The 23,756-nt window shown below is 42.1% G+C and overlaps 1 protein-coding gene across 4 annotated transcripts; it reads left to right on the top strand.

Moving 5' to 3' along the window:
* The first annotated feature begins 33 nt into the window (after nt 1–33).
* Nucleotides 34–21,512, top strand: ZFYVE19 (zinc finger FYVE-type containing 19). Of its 4 annotated transcripts, XM_048486265.1 has the most exons (13): nt 64–200; nt 290–401; nt 2,767–2,901; nt 6,053–6,174; nt 6,874–6,927; nt 8,139–8,299; nt 10,345–10,490; nt 13,604–13,697; nt 15,188–15,394; nt 16,112–16,191; nt 16,562–16,669; nt 18,874–19,028; nt 20,376–21,512. In XM_048486265.1, the coding sequence occupies exons 3-13, from the start codon at nt 2,845–2,847 to the stop codon at nt 20,446–20,448; spliced, it is 1,257 nt and encodes a 418-aa protein (XP_048342222.1). In that variant the 5' UTR covers nt 64–200; nt 290–401; nt 2,767–2,844; the 3' UTR covers nt 20,449–21,512. The 4 variants fall into 4 exon arrangements, with proteins under 4 accessions (XP_048342224.1, XP_048342223.1, XP_048342222.1 ...); XM_048486266.1 differs by lacking the exon at nt 290–401 and having other exon boundaries at nt 63–200; XM_048486264.1 differs by having other exon boundaries at nt 90–401.
* The last annotated feature ends 2,244 nt before the right edge of the window (nt 21,513–23,756 follow it).

Genomic DNA, 23,756 nt, shown 5'->3' with positions numbered 1-23,756 from the left:
GGGAAGTGTAGTTCTATGTAAAGAAATTCTACCAGAGAATGAGGCGTTTGAGAGCGATGCAACTATAACTCCCATCATGCCGCACGCTGCCATTGATAAGTGAATATAATCGGACGAGAAGAGATGGTAGCAAAGTTTCCTGCCTGCTAGCCTAATTCATGTTGTTCTGGTTTACGGTGTCAAAAGTTTGCCTTGTGCAGGTGTGTTTTCCCGGGCTGTGATTGTATACTGACTTGGTTGTAAAGCTGATTGTGTCAGTTGTATGTGCTCTTTGACGTTTGATTTCCAGATTGTGACCTCCAAACTGTCGATTGTGTGCTGCTGCTTTGGTATCCTGTGGTAAAAGGAGTGAAGATTGAGAGGACGGGTTGGTCCTCGACTGGCTCCCAATTCAGCCAAAGGTAGGTGTAGGAGTAGCATGGCCATCTTCACGTGTGTTTCTTAGAGAGACGAGAGCAAGATGGAGAGGTGGAAGCACGAAGTCGAATATATTTACGATGGAATTTAAAAGCAGTCCTCTGTCGAGAAGACTGGCATTTAAAAGGCTGAAGATCTTTTGGGTAGTGATTAGGCTGGAGATAGGAAGCCCAAATTTATTTATTTATTTATTTATTTATTTATTTATTTATTTATTTATTTATTTATTTATTTATTTCCATCATTTGTTTATAAACCGCCTCTCCGGCCTTCCAGGGCTAAAGGGCGGTGTGCCAAACATGGATAGATGCAACAACATTTTAAATAACAATAAATATAGATTACAAAACCAGCTCTAATAAGAATAAAAAATAAACCCTTCCCTATTTAAAATGCAGCATTAATTAACTCAGGATGGCTTCCTCTCCTAATTCCCATAAACCCCAATTGGAAGGTGGCAGGATTCTCCTAGCTGATGTCATGCAACGGAGGGGAGTAAGCAGGAGGAGGGGGCCCTATCAACGGGCTGGTCTCCTGTGCAAAGGCCCGGTGGAACAGCTCAGTCTCTCAGCAGGTCCTGCGGAACCCAGCAAGATCCCCGCAGGGCCCGGATACTTATAGCTGATGGAAGAGCGTTGCCCTACCAGGCAGGGGCCAGGAGCTGTAAAGGCTCCTGGCCCGGGTGGAGGCTCAGCCGTGATTTCATCGAGGGGCTAGGGATCACTTCAGGAGGTTGGCCCCGCTGGAACGCGAGAGAGGCCTATTTGGGACATATGGGGTAAGACGGTCCCAAGAGGGTAATGGAGGTCCCAGGCCGCTGTAAGGGCCCTTTAAAGGTTAACACCAACACCTTCTAAAAAATGGGATCTCGAATTCGATCGGGTAACCAGTGCAAGCCGGGCATGGAGCACAGGGGGTAATATGTCTCTCCACATGGCACCCCCTGTGAGCATTAGCCACGTTACCGCTGCTAAAATTCCTTGGACCATTTTTAATTTCCTAACTCAGATCGCAAGTGGAAGGTCTGCCAGAGCCAGGAAGCTGCAAGGCTAGTCTAACCTGAGGTGGACCGCTGCACTGAATCACAGTGGCACAGGGTCAGCTTTGGGAAAGGGAAGGGGACCAGTCAACTGGCCTGACGGTAGATGGGTAGAAACTTTAGTCTCCTACTTATAGTTCTAATTCACACAGGTTGGAGATACTTGAATGAATTGTGCCAATTCATAGTTCAGGTGTGGGATTCCACTTTGAATTCATGTCAGTTACAAAGCAAACAAGCCTGCAAACAGAAAACTAGCTCCGCTGGGATAAAGGTTTAACACACACACCCCACGCACACCCAATACCTTGCCTTGTTGGCTTTCTGTTTGCAAGAAATGTTTTACCTAAGGGAGTTTTGGAATCTGCCTCTGCTTCTGCTGTATTAAATGCAGTTTATTTATGTTATTTGTAGTCCATCTTTCTCACTGACACTCAAGGCATAGTGTAAATCAATACAATCAACAGCATGGGAAATCCAGTAAGCAATATCATAGATTAAATCTGAGACAGAGGTGAATTAAAGTACTGGTATTAGCATATGTTAAACAATGTGGAAACTACATAGTAGGATAATACATACAGCCACAGATAGTACGGACTATACACAGTAGTATAGTCCACATTTCCTTGAATTTGTGAACCAGCTATTCTGACTCTGGTATCTTATCATTCTTACTTATTCACTAAATTGCTTCTCAATTTTAAAAAGAAATTGTTATGAAGCGAAGATGATCTACTGCAATCTCACTTGGCTAAGGGCAGTATAAGTAGTAGATTGCTTCCAACACGCTCCACTTTAAAACTGTAGAGATGAGTGAGTGGTTTGGGAAGGTAATGGGTCACTACTGCCCTGGAGAGCAAAATTGGCTCTTTTCCTCTTGCAATCATTATATTGCAGGTGGTTGTGTTTTTGCCAGGCATTATTCATGATGGGAACTTAATTTGAAACAAACAAATCCAATCACTTCTGAGCGCCTGCCAGGAATCTCCATGTGTCTCTGAAAAGGAGCGGCTTCTCGTGAGGCCTCCCACAAAGATAAAAGTGGTACGAGCTCTTATTGAGAAGCTGATGTGTTCATAAATTCAAACTCTTGCATTACGCCTTTCCTCATTTTTAAATGGCATAAGTTATTGATTCATGAGATCAGTACTAACAACTGCTATTATTGAAGTTGCTTTCATTTAGTACAAGGAAAAGGTCATCGGTGTCTCATTTCATTGAATGAGAAGGTGTCGTTTTCATAGAAAGTGTTCCATCTTCAATGTTTCTCAATTGTATGTCTCTTACTATTCATCCCTTCTCTGAAGGAGGAAGAAAACTTGAATAGCTGTGTGCAGTCAGATAAGGATTAAGTGCTTCCGACTGTCTGTGCTACCATATCTGTGATGATGGATGGTAGATGTTATGGCTGTGCATCTAAGTTTACAGTCTTCAAGAAACGGGCAAGTTTTTCTGCATTAAAAATCTCAGTGTTAGCAGTGAAGTCAAAATTGACTTCTGTTTTGACTCGTGGAATTCACTGTTCTTGCTTGAAAATGGTCTGTCTACGGCTATGCAGTAGTTTGTGAATTGTTTAAGACATTTCTGTTCAGAAAAGCATTTAATTTGTTTTCATGGTATCTGTGATTTTTGTAAACTCCGCCTCCTTCCTGGTGCCATATTGACTTCCTGGAGGAAGGTGAGTCTTGAGCAGATCATTGCCTCTCAGTTTTATTTCCCTATGTATGTCACTGTAAAAATAATAGCTTACTGGTATTCCTGGTTTGAATGCATTTCCTCTCTAAAGTCTATTAGGGTTTGGCTAATACTGAAATGGGGTATTTTACCCAGGTTATGATTAAAGGGCACATGGGATAGCCTTGCTGAAGATCAGCAGATATGGGTCTGGTCAGTGATTAGATTGGAGACCACTTGGAAATCCTATGTAAGCCGCCTTGGGTTCCAGGAAAGAAAAAAGGCAAGATATACATGCAGTAATACATAGATCTAGTTCAGGGCCCCTCAAACCTTGTTGAACCCATGGGCACTTCTGAAATCTCAAACAGATTATAGGTGCTACCACAAAATGGCTGTCATGGAACGTGTGACAAATCCCAAAATGGCTGTCATGAGGATTTGATCCAAACTCAAAATAGTTTGCAGTCCCCCCCCCCCCCGCCTACACACCCAGAAGCAATCTCTTATGATGGAGGATGGTACTTTCAAATGGTTGCTCCCTTCTGACACAAAAGTGATGCTTTGTCAATGCTTCTGAAGCATTTCTAATTCAAGGGAGCGGAAGACAGCCATAACTAGCTTCTTGCCACGGGGAAGAAGCAAATGGGGTGCCAGTGAACACATTGACAGGAGCCATGGTATACAGAGGCACTGCATTAGAGAACACTGATATAGATAGATAACAAATTGCCTGGAAACAATAAGTATACAGTTCTACAAAGAAAAGGTGAAATGCAAGCGTCTTTGAAAAAAGACTTAACTGGAATGTGTAATAAGAATGATAAAGCCCTGGGCACCCCAAAACTGATTATTTTTAATCATTCTAATGGGGAAAAACATCAAAAGATGGTTTAAAACTTGACTATGTCACTGCATCAAATGATATCTTATATCATTCTTTTATTTATGGGAGGACTGGGTTGTTTTGTAAATTTGAACCCATCTTTGGAAGCATATGAGTGCCATTAATTTATATATGGTTAAATGAAAAATTACTTAGAACAGAGCTTTCTTAAGGTCTGTCATATTTGATATTCTTTTGCATCATTTCCAAGGAAATGTAAAATCCATTTTATTCTTCTGTGAAGGGGTAGAGGAAAGGGAAACCATGAGGGTCAACCATGTGAGAGACCAAAGTTGAAGGGTGATTGACACATTTTATACTCTTAGGTGCAAAATTAAGGAACTTTGAGATCCCACTGCAGTCAATAGATATGTTTAAGTACATGCTTTACTCTGACAGTGTTATGTGTGAATGAGGAAAACATGTTTGGAATGGTAGTTCACTGCAGAGCCATGATTAACTGCAGTTTCCTGTTGAATTTTGGTGGCAAACTTAGGTTTGTTGTCATATGTGACAATGGCCTGAAGTTTATTTATTTATTTATTTATTGTTTCGATTTATAAACCGCCCCATCCCCTGGGGGCTCTGGGCGGTGAACAACATTCACATATACAATTAATTAAATCGATAACAACAATATAATACTAAAAACCATTAAAAACTACTTACAAACAGCGGTTAGCATCATAATAGGTGCCCTATTATGGCCAATTCAATTTAGATCACCCCAGTAAAAGAAAAAAAAGGGAGGGGCTTCAGGTCTCCTCTCTGGGAGGGATAATAGGTGGGTAAAGTGCAACAGATGGTATGTGCAAGAAGATTGGTGGGGAAGGAGAGGGAGGAGGGGGAAGGGGGCGCCACCTCAGCTTTTAATGGATCTTCTAAAAAGGCACCGTGGAACAACTCGGTCTTACAGGCCCCTGCGGAATCTCTCATCACTGGCAAGGTCCTCCAAGAGGGTCTAGGAGGCACAGCTGGAGGAAGAGTGTTCCACCAGGCTGGGGCCAGGGCCGTAAAGGTCCTGGCCCGTGTGGAGGCCAGCCGCATCATCAAGGGGCCAGGAACCGCCAGCAAATTGGCCTCTGCTGATCGCAGAGGCCGAGTAGGGGCATATGGGGTAATGCGGTCTCTCAGATACGAGGGTCCCAGGCCGCGTAAGGCGGTGTTTTCTCTGTTTACAGATTTAATTAACAAAATCTTGATAATCTTTATCATAATTTGTTTGTTAAAATTCTGTCTCCTTGGGCTATTTATCTTAACAAATATTTAATTTACTTATATATAGAAAGCTGTCAATCCACAGCCCTAGGCAGGCGGGGACAGTGCTGCTGGCGCAAAGCCCTGCCGCTTCCAGAGAGCTTTTTAAACCTCTCTGCTGCTAGATAGCCCTTCTGCATGCACTTAAGTACCCAAAAGGGTTACTTAAGATGTATGCCCAGGCCACCACATACCTGGAGGCAGTGCTGGCTTGGAAGCCAACTAATATCAGCTCCACCCTCTGCCATGCCTCTGGAATGCCTTTGCTAGGCCAGCAGGGCCGGTGGTGCAGGAAAACTGATGCAGCATTCAGTGCCACATCTGGGAGACCTGGAGGGCCAGGGTGGCTGACCCGCGGATTTGCCCTTCTACCAGGGTAAGTGCCCTAGAGAGGGCACATCCACCAGCACAGCTCTGTGCTGTCTCCTGGAGTCACTTCAGGGCCCCCCCCCCCCCCCGCCCAATTGGGCTGTTAGCCTGATAACCTTTTGGGGACTAGAACCTCAACAATGGATAAAATGGGCTGTGATCCAAAAAAGCTTATGTAAGACTAAGCATTGATTAGTCTTTTATGTGCTACTAGGTCTCTGCTTGGTTTTGGCTTCTGCAAACTAATGCAAGTGCCCCTTTCCAATACACGTTTGGCACATGTTGGTATGGAAGCATCTTCCTTGTGACTCTTGCTCAAAAACTACAATAGAGATTTCTCAGTGTTAGTACAGCCAGGTTCTAAGGAGGCTTGCTTCTTTTCTTTCCTCCTTTTCTGCCTCTCTCAGTTTGGATGCAAGAACTGTGGGCGAGCGTTCTGTTCTGGCTGCCTTGGATTCAGTGCAAACGTCCCCCGTTGTGGAAATACTCAACAGAAGGTATGCAAGCAGTGCCACAAGGAATTAACCAGGTGAGAACATAGCTGTGGTTCTGACTGTTGTATCGGTACAGGGGTTTTTCCCCCTCAGTTTCAGCACTGGATAGGAGATGGAGGGTGAGTTCCCCTCACCCCTTTTGAGCTAATTACAGCACTGGGAAACACATGCAAAATTGTGGTTTTGAATTGCAGTAGCTGAGTAACATTTCTACTACTACATTACAGAGTGAACAAAAATGTAAATGTAATTGGACACATGGAGGAAGGGGAATGTTCCTTTGCATTGAAACCAAGGACATACATTCCATTTGGGAATCATTCATTTGCAGTTCCCCCCTCTTTATTCTTAATGCTCACATCCACACAAAATAATAGATATAGTATGATTGTACTGTTCTGCATTACATTTTTTTAAAAGAAAGAAAATAGCATATTTAGAAAGCATATTTAGAAAAGCCAAAGTACTCCCCCTACAGTTTTGACTTGTCAGTGAAACAGAAAGATTTTAATTAGTAAAAATAAGATAAGTGGAGGAAGCGGGGAGTGGGGTGGGATCTGGCATTCCTTTTAATTGAAAGCATACTATCCATTAAGGACACAGTGAAAAGAATGCTCCAGTAGTGCTATGCTGCTGTTCTCAAGGCATCTCATAAGGCAAGCTATTTTCTGCCACTGTAAATAAATAAATAAATCCATATTCTACCCCTGTGACCTATCTCATTTGCCTTTTAGTGGACCACATCAGTCCAATGCAGCTAAATGGTCCCCACCAGAAAACTATAAAAAGTGAGTTCTAATACCAACATACTTGGCTTCATTCAATATCCTGTATGTATATATCTATGTACCTGCTACAGCATTCTGTGTCCGTTTAGAATCTGACTAAGACCAATAGTTCTGACCATTAACCAGCTGTGTATAAAATTGTCTACTGGTGACAGTATTCCTAACATACAGTACAAGGAGAAGGTTCAGATAGCTTTCAGAATCTCATCTGCGGTGCTTCTACTGCTATAGTAGCAATTCTCATTTCATAGTGGATTAGTTTCTGTGCTTCTGAACCTCAAAACATCTTGAGTCTCAAGAAAATTAGTTTTCCATATAATAACTACTTAAACTTCATATCTCTTTAGGTCAGTGTCTATGTCCATTACTTGATTCTCAGCATGATTCTAGCTGAATGTTTGGATCAATTTAGAAAAGGTGATTGTGAGGTATAGTGATATGAAAACTGGTGCCTCCAGTGTTTGATGGTGAATTAATGCCTGCAAGTCTTCATTTGAAGCTGCAGCCATCAAGTTATCTGGTTTTAGAAAACTGATGAGCTTTTAGACTGGGGTGTTATGTGGTTTCCAGGCTGTATGGCCGTGTTCTAGTAGCATTTTCTCCTGACATTTTGCCTGCATCTGTGGCTGGCATCTTTAGAGGATCTGATGGTAGTAAAGCAAGTGTATATATACCTGTGGAATATCCAGGGTGGGAGAAAGAACCATTTGCCTATTAACAAGTGTAAAGGGTGCAATTAGCAAACTTGATGTGCATGTGTTGGGTGGGATCCACCCATTTAGCATGTGAGTAACCATGAAGTTAGCATAATCAATTAGTGAGGGTATCTGCATTGCAGTAGCCTGGGCTTTTGATCCTTTTGATTGCTTACTGCCTAGAGTGGTGGGTGGTGTTTACTGCTGGTAGGCAGTAAGCAATCAAAGGGATCTAAAGGCCTGTTTCATATCTCCTTCTCTAATGTATACCACTGTGGTTTAATGATTAGTCTAGGCTTAGAGAAATGCCAGTTTAAATCCCTACTTGGCCATGAAGCTCATTGAATGACCTTGGGACTATCACATGTCTCTCTCACAGGGTTTGTTGTGAAGACAAAGTAGGAAAGGTTTGTCTGCATGTATACCAATGTGAGATGCATGTATACCACCCTGAATAAGACAATATTAAAATTTGATGAAAGAACAGAAAGCTTATGCTGGTGATTCTTCTTGCAGGCGTGTAGCAGCCCTTGAGGCAAAGCAAAACCAGCCACAGGGTCCTCAGAAGGGCTTGGTGAAATCCCAAAGTCAAACAGACTCTGAGTATCGAGGGTTATCCAAAGAGGATCGAGCCATAGCAGAGAGACTGGAGAGGCTCAAGAAGGAATCAAAGTCCAGTGAGTCTCATTATACTCCCCGCCTGCCAGATATTATATTGTACAGATGAATTCCCAACTTGTTTCTATACATGCAAAAGACAGTGAAATTTCTTGAAAAACCCTGGGAACACAGAATATGATGTAGGATTTAGAATACATTCTTTATCTCCTTTGTTCCAATAAATAGGAACTCCTAGATGCACAAAACCAATTTATATGGGACTCACCACAGGGAATCTCAGGTGGTGAACAGTTGCTAGGTCTAGTCCCAGTGCACACCTGCTATGTGAAGACATTTACCTGGAGGTGCTGGCTTTGAAATTGGAACTTCTGCATACATATAATATGTTGCGCTGCTGGACCATAGGCCTTTTACTGCTTGCTTTACTGCTTCAGAGGCCCCACTTGATCCATTTGAAGGTGCTGAAAGGAAAAAGCTGGTGAGAAATTGCCTTATATTTTACAAGCCCAATATGGTGCCCATTGACAACTTAGCATCTGCCAACACCTTTCTTGCTATCCACCAAGACATTTTAGGAAGTTGGTGGGATCAGGTGGGGCACTTCCCCAGAAAGGCTTCTAATTGGTTATTGGACATCTGATTGACTTCACAGTTTAAAGTAACATTGTTTCAGTTGCAGCTGCCACAACAGTGTTGTGTTCATTCTCTCTCATTCCTCTTTTCCAACATATTTTTAATTACCCCTCTTCTCTGCACTTGAGCTTCCTCACTGAGCATGGCTGTGCTCTGTCACAGCCATTTTGAGGTTGGTTTTACCTTCTTTGGCAGCTATTTTGGGGATGTGCCAACCAACCTGTTCCAGAATTCTAAGGTGCCCACAGGCTGATAAAGGACCCCTTCCCAAATTCAAGCTTGGATATTTACCAGCTTGCATTTGAAAAATAGAAGTATATTTTCTTTTTAAAAACACTTTATTGAGTTAAATTAACTAAACACATAAAAACAAAATCATGAATACTTGATTAAACCTATCTGAGTAACCAACAAACCATGTCTTACATTAACTAACAATATAACACAGATTTCCTACCTTTGCCCCAATATGTATCTTTTATACTATAGTTAATACCTACTGGAAAATGTAAATCAGATAGAAATTAATTTCTCTTTCCTAAGTTTTAATTTAACAAATTTTCAAGCTTATTTAAAAATATATTCTTCAAAATATTAAGCAAGGGGATAACAGGTACAATAGGTGGGTTTGGTTTAATTTTCTGAATTTTAAACAAAGAAAGAAAGAGAAGAATTTTCCATCTCAATTACATGCTGCTTGTATAACAAAGCTAGAGGCAGGTAGTACAGGATATCATATTTTAAGATATGATATTAAGGGATCCCAAGTCTCTGCAGAAGAATCCCAATTCTTATCTCTTAGCAGATAAGAAAGTTTACCCGTTTTGGCAAAATCTGTTTTAGTATCCCATCTTCCATCGAGGGTATTCTTCAATTTTTCCATAACTGAGTGTATAATAATCTGGCAGCTGTAGTCATATATAATAACAATTTATCAAGTTTTTGATTTCTAGTTCTCACCATGTTTTACTCCAGAAATATTTCTGTTAAACATTGTAGAAGTGTTTTTTTTTGTTCTGAGAAACATTCGCGCCCCCCCCCCCCCCCCCGCCAATTTCTAGCCTTCAGTTTGCAAAGGCTTACTTGCTTGTTGTGTGGACAGAGTCTGATGAAATATTTGACACTGGATGGGGAGCATGTTTGCAAGTCTTCTGGTGATCAGCAGATGGAGCTTAAGCATTCTGAATGACCCTTTGTCTCGCAAACAGCAGACAGTGAATAAACTGTTGTCCAATTCTCTCAGACCGCAGAAATGTGGCTTTTAGAGTGCTGTGCACTTGCAGACATGATCAGAGAGAAAAATGGCCTATGCCAGTACCTGCATGGTCTTTCAGTATCTTTGATCTCTATTCATTATGGCTATGTACTTGATTATCTGTTAAGGTCCCCTGTGTAAGCATGAAAGCAAATAAAGGTACCAAACTCATTTTGGGTGATTGTTAATAAGCCAATTCACTTTTCACTGCAGAGTCCATTCCATCACAGGCTGAAATAGAGTCCAGGCTGGCAGCACTGAAAGATGACCCTGCAAAACCCATTCCATCCACCCAAGAGATGGAAAATCGTCTGGCAGCCTTGCAGGGCAGACCACTTCCCTCCACAGCTTCCAGGCCAGTAAGATCCCTCTCTCTTTTTATAAATCACTACCAGATACTGTTTCCTAGTGGCAACTAAAGACTAGGGATAGCTGTCCATCTTTTGTACAGATCCATGGGTTGCATCATGTGTCATAGCTCACAGAAGCAGGGAAGGTTCTTTCCCTGCATTTTTTTTCTTCAAGTAGCTCATTGTTTTCTTGAAAACCCTCTCTGAGGATCAGGTGAGCCTCACAACAATGCTTTACTTTACTCCATTTTAGACTTATGTCCCACCCCTCCCCTGGGTCCCAGGGTTTGGGGTGGCTAACAACAGTTCAATAAATAATTATTCAACTAGGTTAAAATATACAAAATATACAAAATCTTTAAACTACAAGGTAGTAAAATAATATCCTAACAGATATCAAAAGAAAACATCAATTGGCGTGTGCGTGCGTGTGTGTGTCTGCATCAGTGTTCTCTATCTGTAAAATGGATAAATGTAAGGGTAGATGTACAGTTAGGGTAGATTATATAGGGTAGATTATATATATATTAGTTAGTGTAGATTATATATATAATCTCCTGCGTCTGTGGATGGTGTGTGTGTGTGTATATATATATATACATACACACACACACACACAGTTAGGATAGATTATATATATAATATCCTGTGTCTGTGGATGGCTCATGTCAGCAGAAGTGGGGAATTAACCTATTCTGCTAGATCTTCATTTATTATTGCAGTGCCCCATACCATGCCAGTGCTAGAAGCCTCTGAGCCAGGGTAGGATAGCTGGATTGCTTGGTGTACAATAGCAGTTTTTAAAAAGTTATTAAATCTGTACATCTACCCTAACATTTATCCATTTTACAGATGGAGAACACTGATGCAGACAGTATTAGGCAACCCCTGTGAAAGGGTCGTTGGACCCCCAAAGGGGTCCCAACTCCCAGGTTGAGAACCACTGGCATAGAATCAAGAGGGCATAGAACACATTAGGGCCGTGGTGGCGAACCTTTGGCACTCCAGATGTTAAGGACTACAATTCCCATCAGCCCCTGCCAATGCTGGAAGGGGCTGATGGGAATTGTAGTCCATAACATCTGGAGTGCCAAAGGTTCACCACCACTGCATTAGGGGAATCAACTTCCCAACAGAAGCAATATAGGTAGAAACACTAACGCCCACCTGTTCAAACCCTTGAGTCTGATCTTGAGATGAAGAAGGAAACAAGAGAGGGTATTAAAGCAGATATTGCTGTGATACTGAGAGATTTCAACTATCCTCACGTGAACTGGATAAACGTGTCCTTGAGGTATGCCGTAGAATTGAGATTCATAGACATCATACATGACTGTGCACTGGAACAGCTGGTCGCAGAGCCAATTAGAAGGGTAGTGATCTTGGATATGATTCTGCATGGGGCTCAAGTCCTGGTAAGAGATGAGGAAGTTGGCAACAGTAAACACAGTGCTATTAAGTTAAGAATTCATGTTACCTCTAAAGTCCAAAACTGCAACATTTGATTTCAAAAGAGGGAAATAGTTAGAAGGAAGTTGAAAGGGAAACGCAAGTGAATCAGATCCCTAGGGGGTGCTTGAAAGCTTCTGAAAACCACATTTTATGCCCAGATAGAATGCATTCCTCAGGTTAGGAGAGGGATTGCCAAGTCTAAAATAATGCTTGCATGGTTAACAAGACAAGGCTTGAAAAAATAGACAGGTTTCTTTTTAAAAGTGGGAAGTCTGACCCAAGGAAGTGAACAGAAGGGACCACAGGCTCTGGCCAAAGAAATATAAAGTCAATCATGAGGCATGCAAAAAGAGAATCTGAGGAGCTGGTTGCTAAAAGCATCAAGACAAACAATAAAATTTCTTTAATTATATTTGGAGCAGGAAACCAGCTAGAGGAGCAATTTCGTGTTTGGATGGTCAAGTAATAAGAAATTGCTAAAGGAAGCTACAGGGAAATTTGATGAATTTTTGCTTGTGGGAAGTGTGGGGCATGTGCCCTTGCCACAGTCACTTTTTCAAGAAGGGAGTCTATAGGAATGAGTCAAATTGAGGTGGTGAGGAATGAAGTTTTAATTTGGGAAAATTAAAAACTGATTTGTTTTCAGGCCCTGGTGACGTAGACCTAAGAGTTCTTAGAGCATTCAGATGTGAGGTAGTTGATCTACTAACCCGTATATGTAGCTTACTACTAAATTCAGCTGCTGTACCAGAAGATTGGAGAGTAGCAAATGTTACACCAATTTTTAAAAAGGCTCCAGAGGGGCACCAGGAAATTTCAAGTCAGCTTAACGTCTGTTCCAGGCAAGTTAGTAAAAACTGTAATCAAAGAGATTTGTATTAAGCACACAGAGGAACAAAAGCTACTGAGCGGAAATCAGGATGGCTCCTGCAAAGAAAAGTCCTGCCTCACCAACCTTTTGGAGTTCTTTGAGAATGTGAACAAGCATGTAGACAATGGTGATCCAGTAGACATTATATACTTGGACTTTCAAAAGGCACTGTGTCCCCAAGGTGGACTCAGGGATGCAGTATCATATCATTTAGTTGCATAAGGATATGAATCTTATAAATAAAATCCTTGTTGGAAGCAGTGGACTGGTTGTCTATGTATTTCAAGTTTTTTCATCACAAGAATAGGGACAATAGTTACCTATCTTGAGAAAGAACAGAATGTTCACTGAATGCTGTTATAATTTTTTGGAGGAATTTCAAATATAAGGAAAGCAAGGGAATGAGCAAACAGGGCCTTATATAAGACAGATGCTCTGTGTTGACTAGAAATATTTTCCTATTTAAATATGCTCAATATATAATGCTACTCAATATATGATATTGCCTTGCTGGTTTATCTCAGCTCTCAAACAGTTGGGCTGCTGGTAGGATTGGGTTCTGTTGATCATAATTCCTGCCTGGCATGCAATCCATCTTAACTGCGGCTGGTGATGTGGTTCTTCAGTAGCTCTGGAAAAGAGAAATCTTGACTGGCACAAAATAATGCAAATGCTCTCAAACTGTTTGAAACATCTAGGGATCCTTGTGTCTGTAGTGTTCTATGTCTCCTGACTGTGACTCATGGAGAGCCCCGTATCGCTCATCTAACTCTGCTTGTGTATCTCTCACTCTTGTTAGATTCATCAGCTCTCCAATACCAGGACACAAGTTGAGCAGTCAGATGACCTGCTGAACCAGATGGCTGAAGAAGTTGCTATAGACCAGAGCTCAGGTGTCCTATCTCAGTGTTCTTGTTCTGCTTTCATTCAGCTTCCATCTCATCCTGTAATGACTTTTACAATTCTAGAATGTCCACACAAATTTCTAAAAGGGAACTGACTTTTTATCACACTGACCAAAAAAAGCTGCAGCAAAGTTTTAAAAAAAATCTTAAAGAGAAGACAGATATAGGGAGTTCCTTATTGTGAGGTGAGCTTGACCTCTCAATTCACATGGGCATTCTAATAATTCAAATGCTGGATCAGCAAACTGGTCTTGCCACAGGCTTCGATAGGTAGGGCTGTTTTGTCTTTTGTCATTTGTTATGAAGTGGTGCACGTACATTTATAAGCTTGTCCCTTGCCATTTTTTTTTTAAAAAGAAACATTTTAAATATAGTTGTAGAACTGTTATGAGGATGCAACCCAGTGGTGTGTGAAGATGTCGTCGTCCCCAGTGGCGGAGCTACAAGGGGGCAGGGAGTGCATCATCTGTTTACTGATTTATGATGGTTGAACACCCACCAGTTAAGCTCACATCCTAAGCTCGTTTCTCAAATCAAGAGTGGATTTTTTGACAATTGGTTCAGCCATCCATTGGCATGTTCATGGCTGTTTGAAGGGGTGCTTCACTGTATTTCTTCCAAACACTGTAGTACAATGTGATTGGTTTTTCCTACAGCCACGGCCACCATTTATCTGCAATGCCATCAAAAGATCTTTGGAGATTTTTTTTTAAATCAGAAATTGCTATTGTGATTCTAACATTCTACCAAGATATTTCCGGAATTACTGAAGTCTCAGCTTCTGTTTTTGTACAGAGTCTCCAGCTCCTTCAGTTGCACAGTTATAACGGGAGAGGTGCAAGGATCACTTTTCTCCATATGACCCTGCAATGGAAATGGCTAGAACTTTTTAGAAAAGTGAAAGGGACTTCAGGGATCATGGCTGTGCATTATTAGAACACTGTTGCTAGAGTACAATAGCAATACCAGTTGGAAACTTCCAAAATCTTCTGGTGACACAGAAGGCAGACAATGCAGGGAAAACTGTGGCTCACTGAGTGGCAGTTGCCCTAAATCAGTTGTAATGTTTTTGTGTGTTTTTTAAAAGAAGCTTCTATTCTTTGGTGTTTGCCTAAGTTGTCCCCATTTTAGGACTACCACATTGCTTGGATCAGTATCAGTTTGCACAAACACAGTTTTGAAAGCAAAGAACCCCACATGTTTAGCAGACTTTCGAGTTGTTTGAGGTCAGTTGATCAGCCTGTGTTACTGGCTGACATCTGATCATCTCATTGGAACATGAAAGTTTGACTGCTGAATGCGTTCTGCACAAAATTTGCATCATCTTGGCACTAATGTGCATTTTGGTAGACCTGTGTATCATCCTTGTGGACTAGCAGATGAATGTGTGAAACTGCTTGCACTGAAATTCTAGGAGAAATTAACATTGTGTCTGTGATGTGTCTATCACTCATTAACCCCAAGTCTTTGCTCTTCAGAAATCAACACACAGAGTTTGAATGACTTAAATCGAACTGATAGGATCATCAGCATTGCTGATCTGGATCCCAAACAGTTGGAAGAAGAGAAAAATAGACTTCTGACAGAGGCTGCTGCTGAGCTGAGGGAAGAGAACACCCGGCAGGAGAAGATTCTAGAAGTGGCCAAGCGATTGGCTGTATTGAGAGGCCAAGACCCTGAGCAAGGTACACAAGATTGTTCTTAGGAACAGAGGCTTATTTCTTTGGAAGAAGTTAATCCTTATTTTCTGACTAATGGGAATTAGTCCAAGATGCAAAACAAGTAAATGACTGTTTCGTGGTCCCAGGGTTGTGGTTATTTAGAACCAAAATGATAAAAATGAGTGGATTTCTCAAGGCACACTAGTAACAAGAACTCTGTTAATTTCACAACCCAAAACTGGGAAGATGGTATTTTTGCTTTCTTCTAGCCTCAAGACAAATTCAAGATACACTTTTGTCTTCTGTTATTTAGCAGTCCTATTCTTTCTGCCCCAGATTCTCTTTTTCTCTAAAATATTTATAATATTGCTTAAAGAAATCTCAAGTGTTTCAAAGTTTTTTCATAGTACGGAGATAAACATTTGTCAGCCACTAATGCTGGCATATTAAGCTACAATTCAAAGGTACCCCTGCAACAACTTACTGAAAATTTGACAACTCTGCTACCAACAGCTAGAGCCTACCCAAAGCAGTGGGAGATTTAAATTATTGACACATTTGCAAGGACTAGAAAAAGATTGTGATCTAGGATAAACACCGCTGAACCCCTGTAGGTAGAATCTAAGTGGAGGCACACAATGTTCTAAAATCATGAAATGATGAGAGACTGAGATACACACACACACACACACACACACACACATTAATTACATTGTCAGTTTCACAATCTTTCTTTTACAGTTACTTTGGATGACTACAAACTCCCCAACAGTGATGAAGAAATGGAAGAGGAGGAAGCCATTCAAACAGTTTTGCAACAGGTCTAAAGTAGTTGCCAGCCTTTACTTTTATGGTATTGTTGCTGTTGAATCCTCTCCAATGCACCTGGTCCATGACCAGCAAGTAAGGTTTTCATCACAACCAGGCCTGACTAAAACTGATGGTTTCATTATCTATCAATAACCTTATGTATAGAAGCCTCAAGTAACCTCCACTGCAAGTGTTTACATTATCTTTGGTGGCATTTGGAATTATGTGGAGAACTCTTGCTAGCTAATAGATTAACTAGTAATCACATGTTTGTTTGCTAAATGAAAGATTAAAGGAGCAGAAGAAAGTGATTTCTGAGAAAGAACTTTCATACGAAGAAAAAGTCCTTGGGTTCCAAAGTTGTTTCTTATTTACCATCAGCTTACTGAGGAGGCAGCTCTGGATGAAGCAAGTGGCTTCAATATTACTCCAGATCAATCTACCCATTCAGTAAGTGCACAGCAGAAACCAGTCAAGAAACCAAAGCAGGTGAGCAGCTAGTCAAATTCTCTCTGTGTGGGCATTTGTAATTCTTATACCTGAGTGTTCCTTGGAGATTAGCTGAGTGCATTAAACATGATCCCAGTGATCCTCAGTAGGGCACCCATGGGCACCATGGTGTCTGACAGTAAGTTTTTCGGTGACTATTTGCTTCTTCAGTGAAGTACCTCATCCCAAAAGCAAAGAACCAGTTTTGGATTTTCTCCACCTCATTGCAGCAGGAGGTGTTTGAGAAGAGACTAGGGAGACCTGCAATACAATACTATCAACCACATCTTTGCATAACAAGTTCTACCGAAACACTTACTGATTGGTTCCCCACCCTGGGACATGGACAATATATACCCCAAACATTTCCTTCTCTCTGGACACAGTGTGTAACAGACTTCCCTCTGTGATACACCTCTGAAGAAGCCAGCCACAGATGCAGGCAAAACGTTAGGAACAAGATCCACTAGACCACTGCCACACAGCCCGGAAAACCCACCAGAATCAGACTAGGGAGTATTTCCAGTGTGTTCTCAAGGAGCCTCCATTCAGAATGCTTGGACTGCATTGTAGTGGGATGCTTAGGTTGCAGCCTCCCAATGTTTTGATAGTGTCCCTATTACCTTCGTGGTGGTTAAAATTACAAAATTGCTATTGGCTGAACCAGTGGCATACAGGGCCTAAATGCAGAATAGAAAGGTACTGTTACGTCCTTCAATGTAGATACCATACTCCTATTGATGTAGCCCAGAATTGCATTGGCTTTCCTGCCTGCCACATCATACTGATAAATCATGTTCAGTTTGTGGTCTACTAAAACTCCAGATCCCTTTCACATATACGATTGTCAAGCCAGGTGTCACCCATCCTGTAATCTCTTTATGTACTTAACGTTCACAACAGCCCAGTAGAGTAGATGGGAATAGCTGCAGGGAAGAGAGCATGGCCACTTATTCAGTTCATAGCTGATATGAGACGAACTAGGAAATTCCTGGTTGACATTCTAAATCACTACGCTACATCAGATTTGCAAATGTGGAGCACATGTTAAAAATGTTTGTATTCAGAGGACAGAATTTTTATGCCCTAAACCAGTGGTTCTCAACCTGGTGCTTGGGACCCCTTTGGGGGTTGAATGACCCTTTCACAGGGGTCACGTAAGACTCTCTGCATCAGTGTTCTGTAGAATGGATAAATGTTAGGGTTGGGGGTCACCACAACATGAGAAACTGTTTTAAAGGGTCACGGCATTAAGAAGGCTGAGAATGACTGCCCTAAACAGTTGTTTCTGCCTCTCTTCCAGTGAATTCCAGTATTCCATTACATCATTATCTGTCCTCTTACCCTCTCATGGTTTCCATCCCCAAAGCAGATAAAAATATACATCCCTAAATTTTGCAAAAATAACCTGATAAAAATGTGACAGGAACAACTGTGTGCAACATTTGTATAAAAGTTGTGCAAGTATGGAAAAAATGCAAAACTTGGGTGGAGGGAGAACACTGGAATATGATTATTTATTTCTTTAAAACATTTGTATGCCACCATTCCAGTCAGTTCGTGGTCCTCCAGGCATCAGTCTTGTGGAGATTTGGGCTCAGCTCTATCTCACTGTATCTGCTGTTTCCAGGGAGGCTGTGGGAGCTGTGAACAGGCGCCTGGAGTAGTTGAGGGTAACCAGCTGAATCTTAATTCCAGCAAAACAAAGGTGCTGCTGGTGGGGGAGAAGTCTGTAGGATAAAAGGAGATGGGTGACTACTCCATTTCTTCAAGATTTGGGGCACCAAAGAGTACATATGAACCTCTGAGTGCAACCTCTGAGTCAAAACCGTATAATAAACTGAAATCTTGTCAAACAGCCAAATGCTATCGGAGCTGTACTATTAAGGACATGTTAATATTTGTATTTGAGACAGCTTCTCTCCTTATCACCAAATTTCTCCCTGCCCATGTCCTATTCCTCTGCGGAGTTTGATAAAACTCTAATGTTTTATGGTTGAACTTTGAAAAAAACTTTAACGTGATAATCTCTGAGATCAAACACAGGAAAAAAATCAGTTTCCTTAAACTGATTCATTGATACATTTACTTTAGTGGGGTACAGAGTGGGACAATCAACGATACCCCAGTGTGACACCCGCAGCTTCTCTTTTAGGCCTGAAGGAGCTCTTTTTTGCACATGATCTTGTCTTCTCTTTCATTAGGCACAAGCTTCCACATCTACTAAAGCCCTCAGCTTGCCTACTGAAGCAGCAGACAGTGATGAGGAAGAGTTACCCTGGTGCTGTATCTGCAATGAAGATGCTGCCCTGCGCTGCCATGGCTGCGATGATGACCTCTACTGCCACAGGTGCTTCCGGTAAGTGGGATGAAACCCAGCTTTACTTGTGGGGAATTTAGGGCGTGTTGCTGCTGAGTTTGTCGGAAGAAGAGTTGGAAGAAGTCATGATTTCTAAGAATGCTACTGAGGAAGTGTCTAGTTTAATTAGTAAAGTATATAATATGACCGTTGCAGACACTATTTTTATCTCCCCCTTGCTCTGAAATATTTTTTTGAAATCTTGCTGAATCTGAATTTTAGAAGTGAACTAATAATATAACTATCTATAACGTAATGTTTCATAATTCTGGTCTCAGAATCTGGAGCTTCTTCCTAACAACAGCATGAAAATGTGCCCTTATTACAGGAGCCGCACTAGCAAGCGGCACAGGAATAGGTGGGAAAGGCAGCCACACAACCCACTCCCACGCCACTTGCTCTGCTGTCACCCCTCCACCCCATCCTCCTTGTGTACCCCTGCACATTGTGCAGGGTCCCCCTACATCCTTTATTGCCCTTTGCCTTTAAAGAGCTTTTATTTCTCCCCCCCCTGCTGTGCTGTATTGCTATTGCATTCCACTTTCAAAATAGCAGAACTAAATGCTGTCTTTTCTCCCCATTTTCAATCGTTTAAAGGTTCTGTGCAACTTTTAAAAAGTCCTTTGAAGGTACGAAAGGGAGAGAAATGTGGTGCTTGTTCCTGCCACTTTGAAGATGGGGCTTAGCTCTACCGCTTACAGGGTTGAGCTCCAGTTGCAGCCCCCCCCCCCAGCTGTTTCTCTTTTACTGCAGATAAAATAAACTTTATGTGTTTTTTTTTGAGGGACAGGGAAAGGAAATGTGAGCCATTTGTATGCTCCTCCTTACTGCAGGGGCTTCCTGCTGTCCATAAAGGGCAGGGGAAGCCTGTGTGGAAGGAGCCTCAGTGCAGCATTGGAATGGCAAAAAGAAAAGGGTCCACCTATGAGGAAGAAGCTGGGTATAATCCCATGGAAGGTTCCCCCATGCAAGCCCTTACTGAAATGGGTGGCTATATATGTGCAGTTCCTGTATAGTTCAGTGGGGCTTGCTTAGCAGGAGATTGTGCCTTTGATGATGCCACTCCTTCCTGCAGCTGCGTTGTCCATCTGAGGCAGCTTTTTGAGCAGTGCTGCACTTTCTCAAAGTTGGACAAAATGAGCTGAAGCCCTCCTATTTGTCAGCTGTGCTCATCCACATGAAGTGTGTGAGATCTTGTGCTTCAGATGGGCAGAGAGCTTATTGTTCCCTTGCAACATCTCCTCTGGGCTTTGGCTGAGTGAGACCCTCTTACCGCTGTTGCGGGCTGTTCTGACTGCCTTGGTCTCTTTTCACTAAAAAAGATCTGCACTTCCTGTTGGCTTTCAGGGAAGGCCATGATGAGTTCGATCGGATGGAGCACAAAACTTCAAGCTATCGCCCTCCTCAGAAGAAAAAATGACACTGTGGAAGGTGAGGAGAGAACAAGATATCAAATGCGTGAAGAAAAAATTGCTGCTGAAGGGTAGGATATCCAGGAAAAGTGGACATTGCAGACTCAACTGTCAGCTCACTGGACAATATGCAGTATCCAGCAATACAGTAGGCAACATCTGTCCACTGGTAGCTTTGTGAGAAAGCCAATGATGCTAGGAGGAGAAGAATATCATGCTTTAAAAGGTGAGTTGCATTGCACAAAGTGACTCCATAACTGGATGAGATGTGCAACAAGAATGTCACATAGGTAATAAATTATTTGCAAGAAAAAAGTGTGATGAATTTTCTTTGGAGAATAAATGTTAAAAACCATAGTGTTCTAGAATTTGAGGATTTAATACCGTTCCACTCATCTCAAGGTCACTTACAGTGCAATCCTAAACAGATTTACACACTTCTTAGTCAACTGACGTTTTAAAAGTGTGCAACTCTGCTTAGGATCACACTGTAAATCTAACTCCTCACATTGAGGCAATAGACAGTTTGACACCCCAGGCTGAAATCATTCATGGATGGAGGTAACTCTGCTGCTGATCTTGTAGAAGCTTAATTCCTGCCTGTAGTTCCAGTGATGAAAGGAAGGGGAACTGCGGCCGGGGCATGAGCTGCCCACCCGTGACACGCCCCGCCCCCCGAAATGGCCCCGCCCCTGACACATGAAGGCAATGGCGGCGCCCGGGACAAGCCTCCTCGGATGTCCCCATTGCCTCTATGCATCTGTGTAGTTCCACCACAAGGTTTCAAGTTAGGATAGGGAAGACAGAAGGAATAGTTGAGTACCTGGCTCCTGTTCTTCTCTTTCTCTGATGAGATGTTCTTCAAGACTAACAGAACACTATTATATACAATGCATAGTTAAAGGTGGCCACTGATTTGGAAAGCAATTGAGGATAGATTTGAATAGAGGAATTTACATATGGGAATGTTCTTATCTGCTTTTATTCCCCATGGGGACCCAGGGCAGCTTACAAAAATGTAATTTTAAATGAACAAACAGGAAAATGTACAATAAACTATATTATAAAATAATGATGCTGCCTTTTACTATTCAATCCAAATGGGGGAGAATGGAGCTTTAGAAGCATCATAGGATTGCACCAACGCAGGTTCCCACTCTGCCAGTGTAAGAGGCTAATAAGTCGGCAGAGAGGCTATTATGCCAGTGGCAGGACACAGTCCAACTGCCTAGCATCCAAACCCAGAAGCTCCCTCGTGTTCCAGCACCCCTTCACCACAGGAGCCTGTGCTGGCATGTGGACGGGGTCATTCCTGTGGGTGGAGCTTACTTCAGTCAGCTCCCAGTGCAGTTTTGGGTTGGGAAAACCCTTCTTCAGTGGTGCAGACTTTCACCATCAAAAGGAGTGGTGCAAGTCATATGCTGCCAAGGGCTTTCCTGAGAAAGAGTTTCTCCTCCCACAGCGCCTGTGTTTCTGATTGCCTCTTTGGAGGCAGTACCCCCCCCCCCTCCAATTTGGATTGGGTTGCCAGTTAGTTGGACCACTGGTCTCTCCAAATCAGCATTGTCTATTATGACTGGCAGTGGCTTTTTCAGGTCAGTGTCTTTCACATCATTTGCTTGGTCCTTTCAACTAGAAATGCCAGGGACTGGAGCTGGGTCCTTCTGCATGCCAAGCAGTTACTTGATCACTGAGCCAGGTGTCCCCTCCCCTAACTGACATTTTGGGCTATTCCTAGAACAATGATGGCGAACCTTTTTGAGACCGAGTGCCCAAATTGCAACCCAAAACCCACTTATTTATTGCAAAGTGCCAACATGGCAATTTAACCTGAATACTGAGGTTTTAGTTTAGAAAAAACGGTTGGCTCTGAGGCGCACATTACTCAGGAGTAAGCTTGGTGAAGCAACCGTGCAATGCTTCAAATGGGTGAATCACGACCCTAGGAGGGTTTACTCAGAAGCAAGCCCCATTGCCAGCAACCGAACTTACTCCCAGGTAAAGGATCGTGCCCAGGCTAACCTAGATGTGTGTGTGTGAGGGTGATTTCCCCCCCCCCCCGATCAACTCTGTGCACGTGTGCCCACAGAAAGGGCTCTGAGTGCCACCTCTGAGTGCCATAGGTTCGCCACCGCTGTCCTAGAACCATTGGGCCAGTTTATTTCACAGTGATCATTAGACAACCTCTAAATACAACCATTGTATTCAGAGGCAGTATATCTCTGATTGCCAGATGCATGAGGGCCACAAAAGTGGATAACTATCTCTACCTCGTTTTCCAGAGACACTGAGTTTGAATAGCCTTTTTTTTAGTGTAGACGCTGTAGAGCCAGTATCCACTAGCTTACATCCTCAACTGCGTTTCCACAGCTTTCTTCGAAGCATGATCAGTTTCCACCAAAATAAGGCTGCTGCCTCATAGAGTGTGCCTGGGTGTGGGGAATTTAATTTGACACCTAGTGGGAAATGGGAGATATGAGGAATGGGGGTGGGGGCATTTCCTCCCCCACTGAGAATACTGTATGACTTAACATGTTTCTGGAAAATATGTGCCTGGTGAACAGGTAGATAAGCATGGCTATCAAGGTAGCATGTATGAAAAAATGACATCTTATTACATACTATAGGTTTTCACAGTAACCTAAAAAACACATAAAAGCAAATTAAATACAACAGGAGGAATGCAACAATGGGCCTTCAATATTATAACTGTAGCTTCATTTCAAAACATACCTATGTTTGCATTGTTTTCTCTTTCCCAATTATCAATTTTTTGTAGAAGAAACCAGCCCCTTTCTCTTGGTGAATAGATGCTTGTCTTAATATTTTATCAAGCTACTTTTCAGTCTTTATTCTTATTGGTAAGGTTGTCTGAATCACAATTTTCCTTTCCCTCTAACTACTGCCTCACAAGTTGTACTGAGGAAAATTTCTGCCCCGGGCAATTACTGTACTGAGTTTCTGTGCCTAACTACTTTAATTCAAAGGACTACATGCATGTCTACATGTCTTTTCAACCTCTAACTATAAAGCTGACTTACGCTCACATCCCATGGTGTTTGATAGAATAATGGTGGAATGTGCCATCAAGTCACAGCTGACTTATGGTTACCCCCTGGAGTTTTCAAGCCAAATAGACATTCAGAGGTTTTGCCATAGTCTGCCTCCCTGTGCGCTAAGAGAATTCTGAGAGAACTGTGACTGGCCCAAGATCACCCAGCAGGCTTCATGTGGAAAAGATAGATAGAATAGCTTCATGTGTTCAAAGCAAGCCTTTCTTGAATAATTTTCTGAAAAAAAGTGGCTGATGGTTTAT

This window comes from Sphaerodactylus townsendi, linkage group LG02 (genome assembly GCF_021028975.2).
Source record: "Sphaerodactylus townsendi isolate TG3544 linkage group LG02, MPM_Stown_v2.3, whole genome shotgun sequence".
NCBI classification, from domain to species: Eukaryota; Metazoa; Chordata; class Lepidosauria; order Squamata; family Sphaerodactylidae; genus Sphaerodactylus; species Sphaerodactylus townsendi.
Note: the sequence above shows the minus strand (reverse complement) of the source record. Positions and strands in the feature narration are given on the sequence as shown.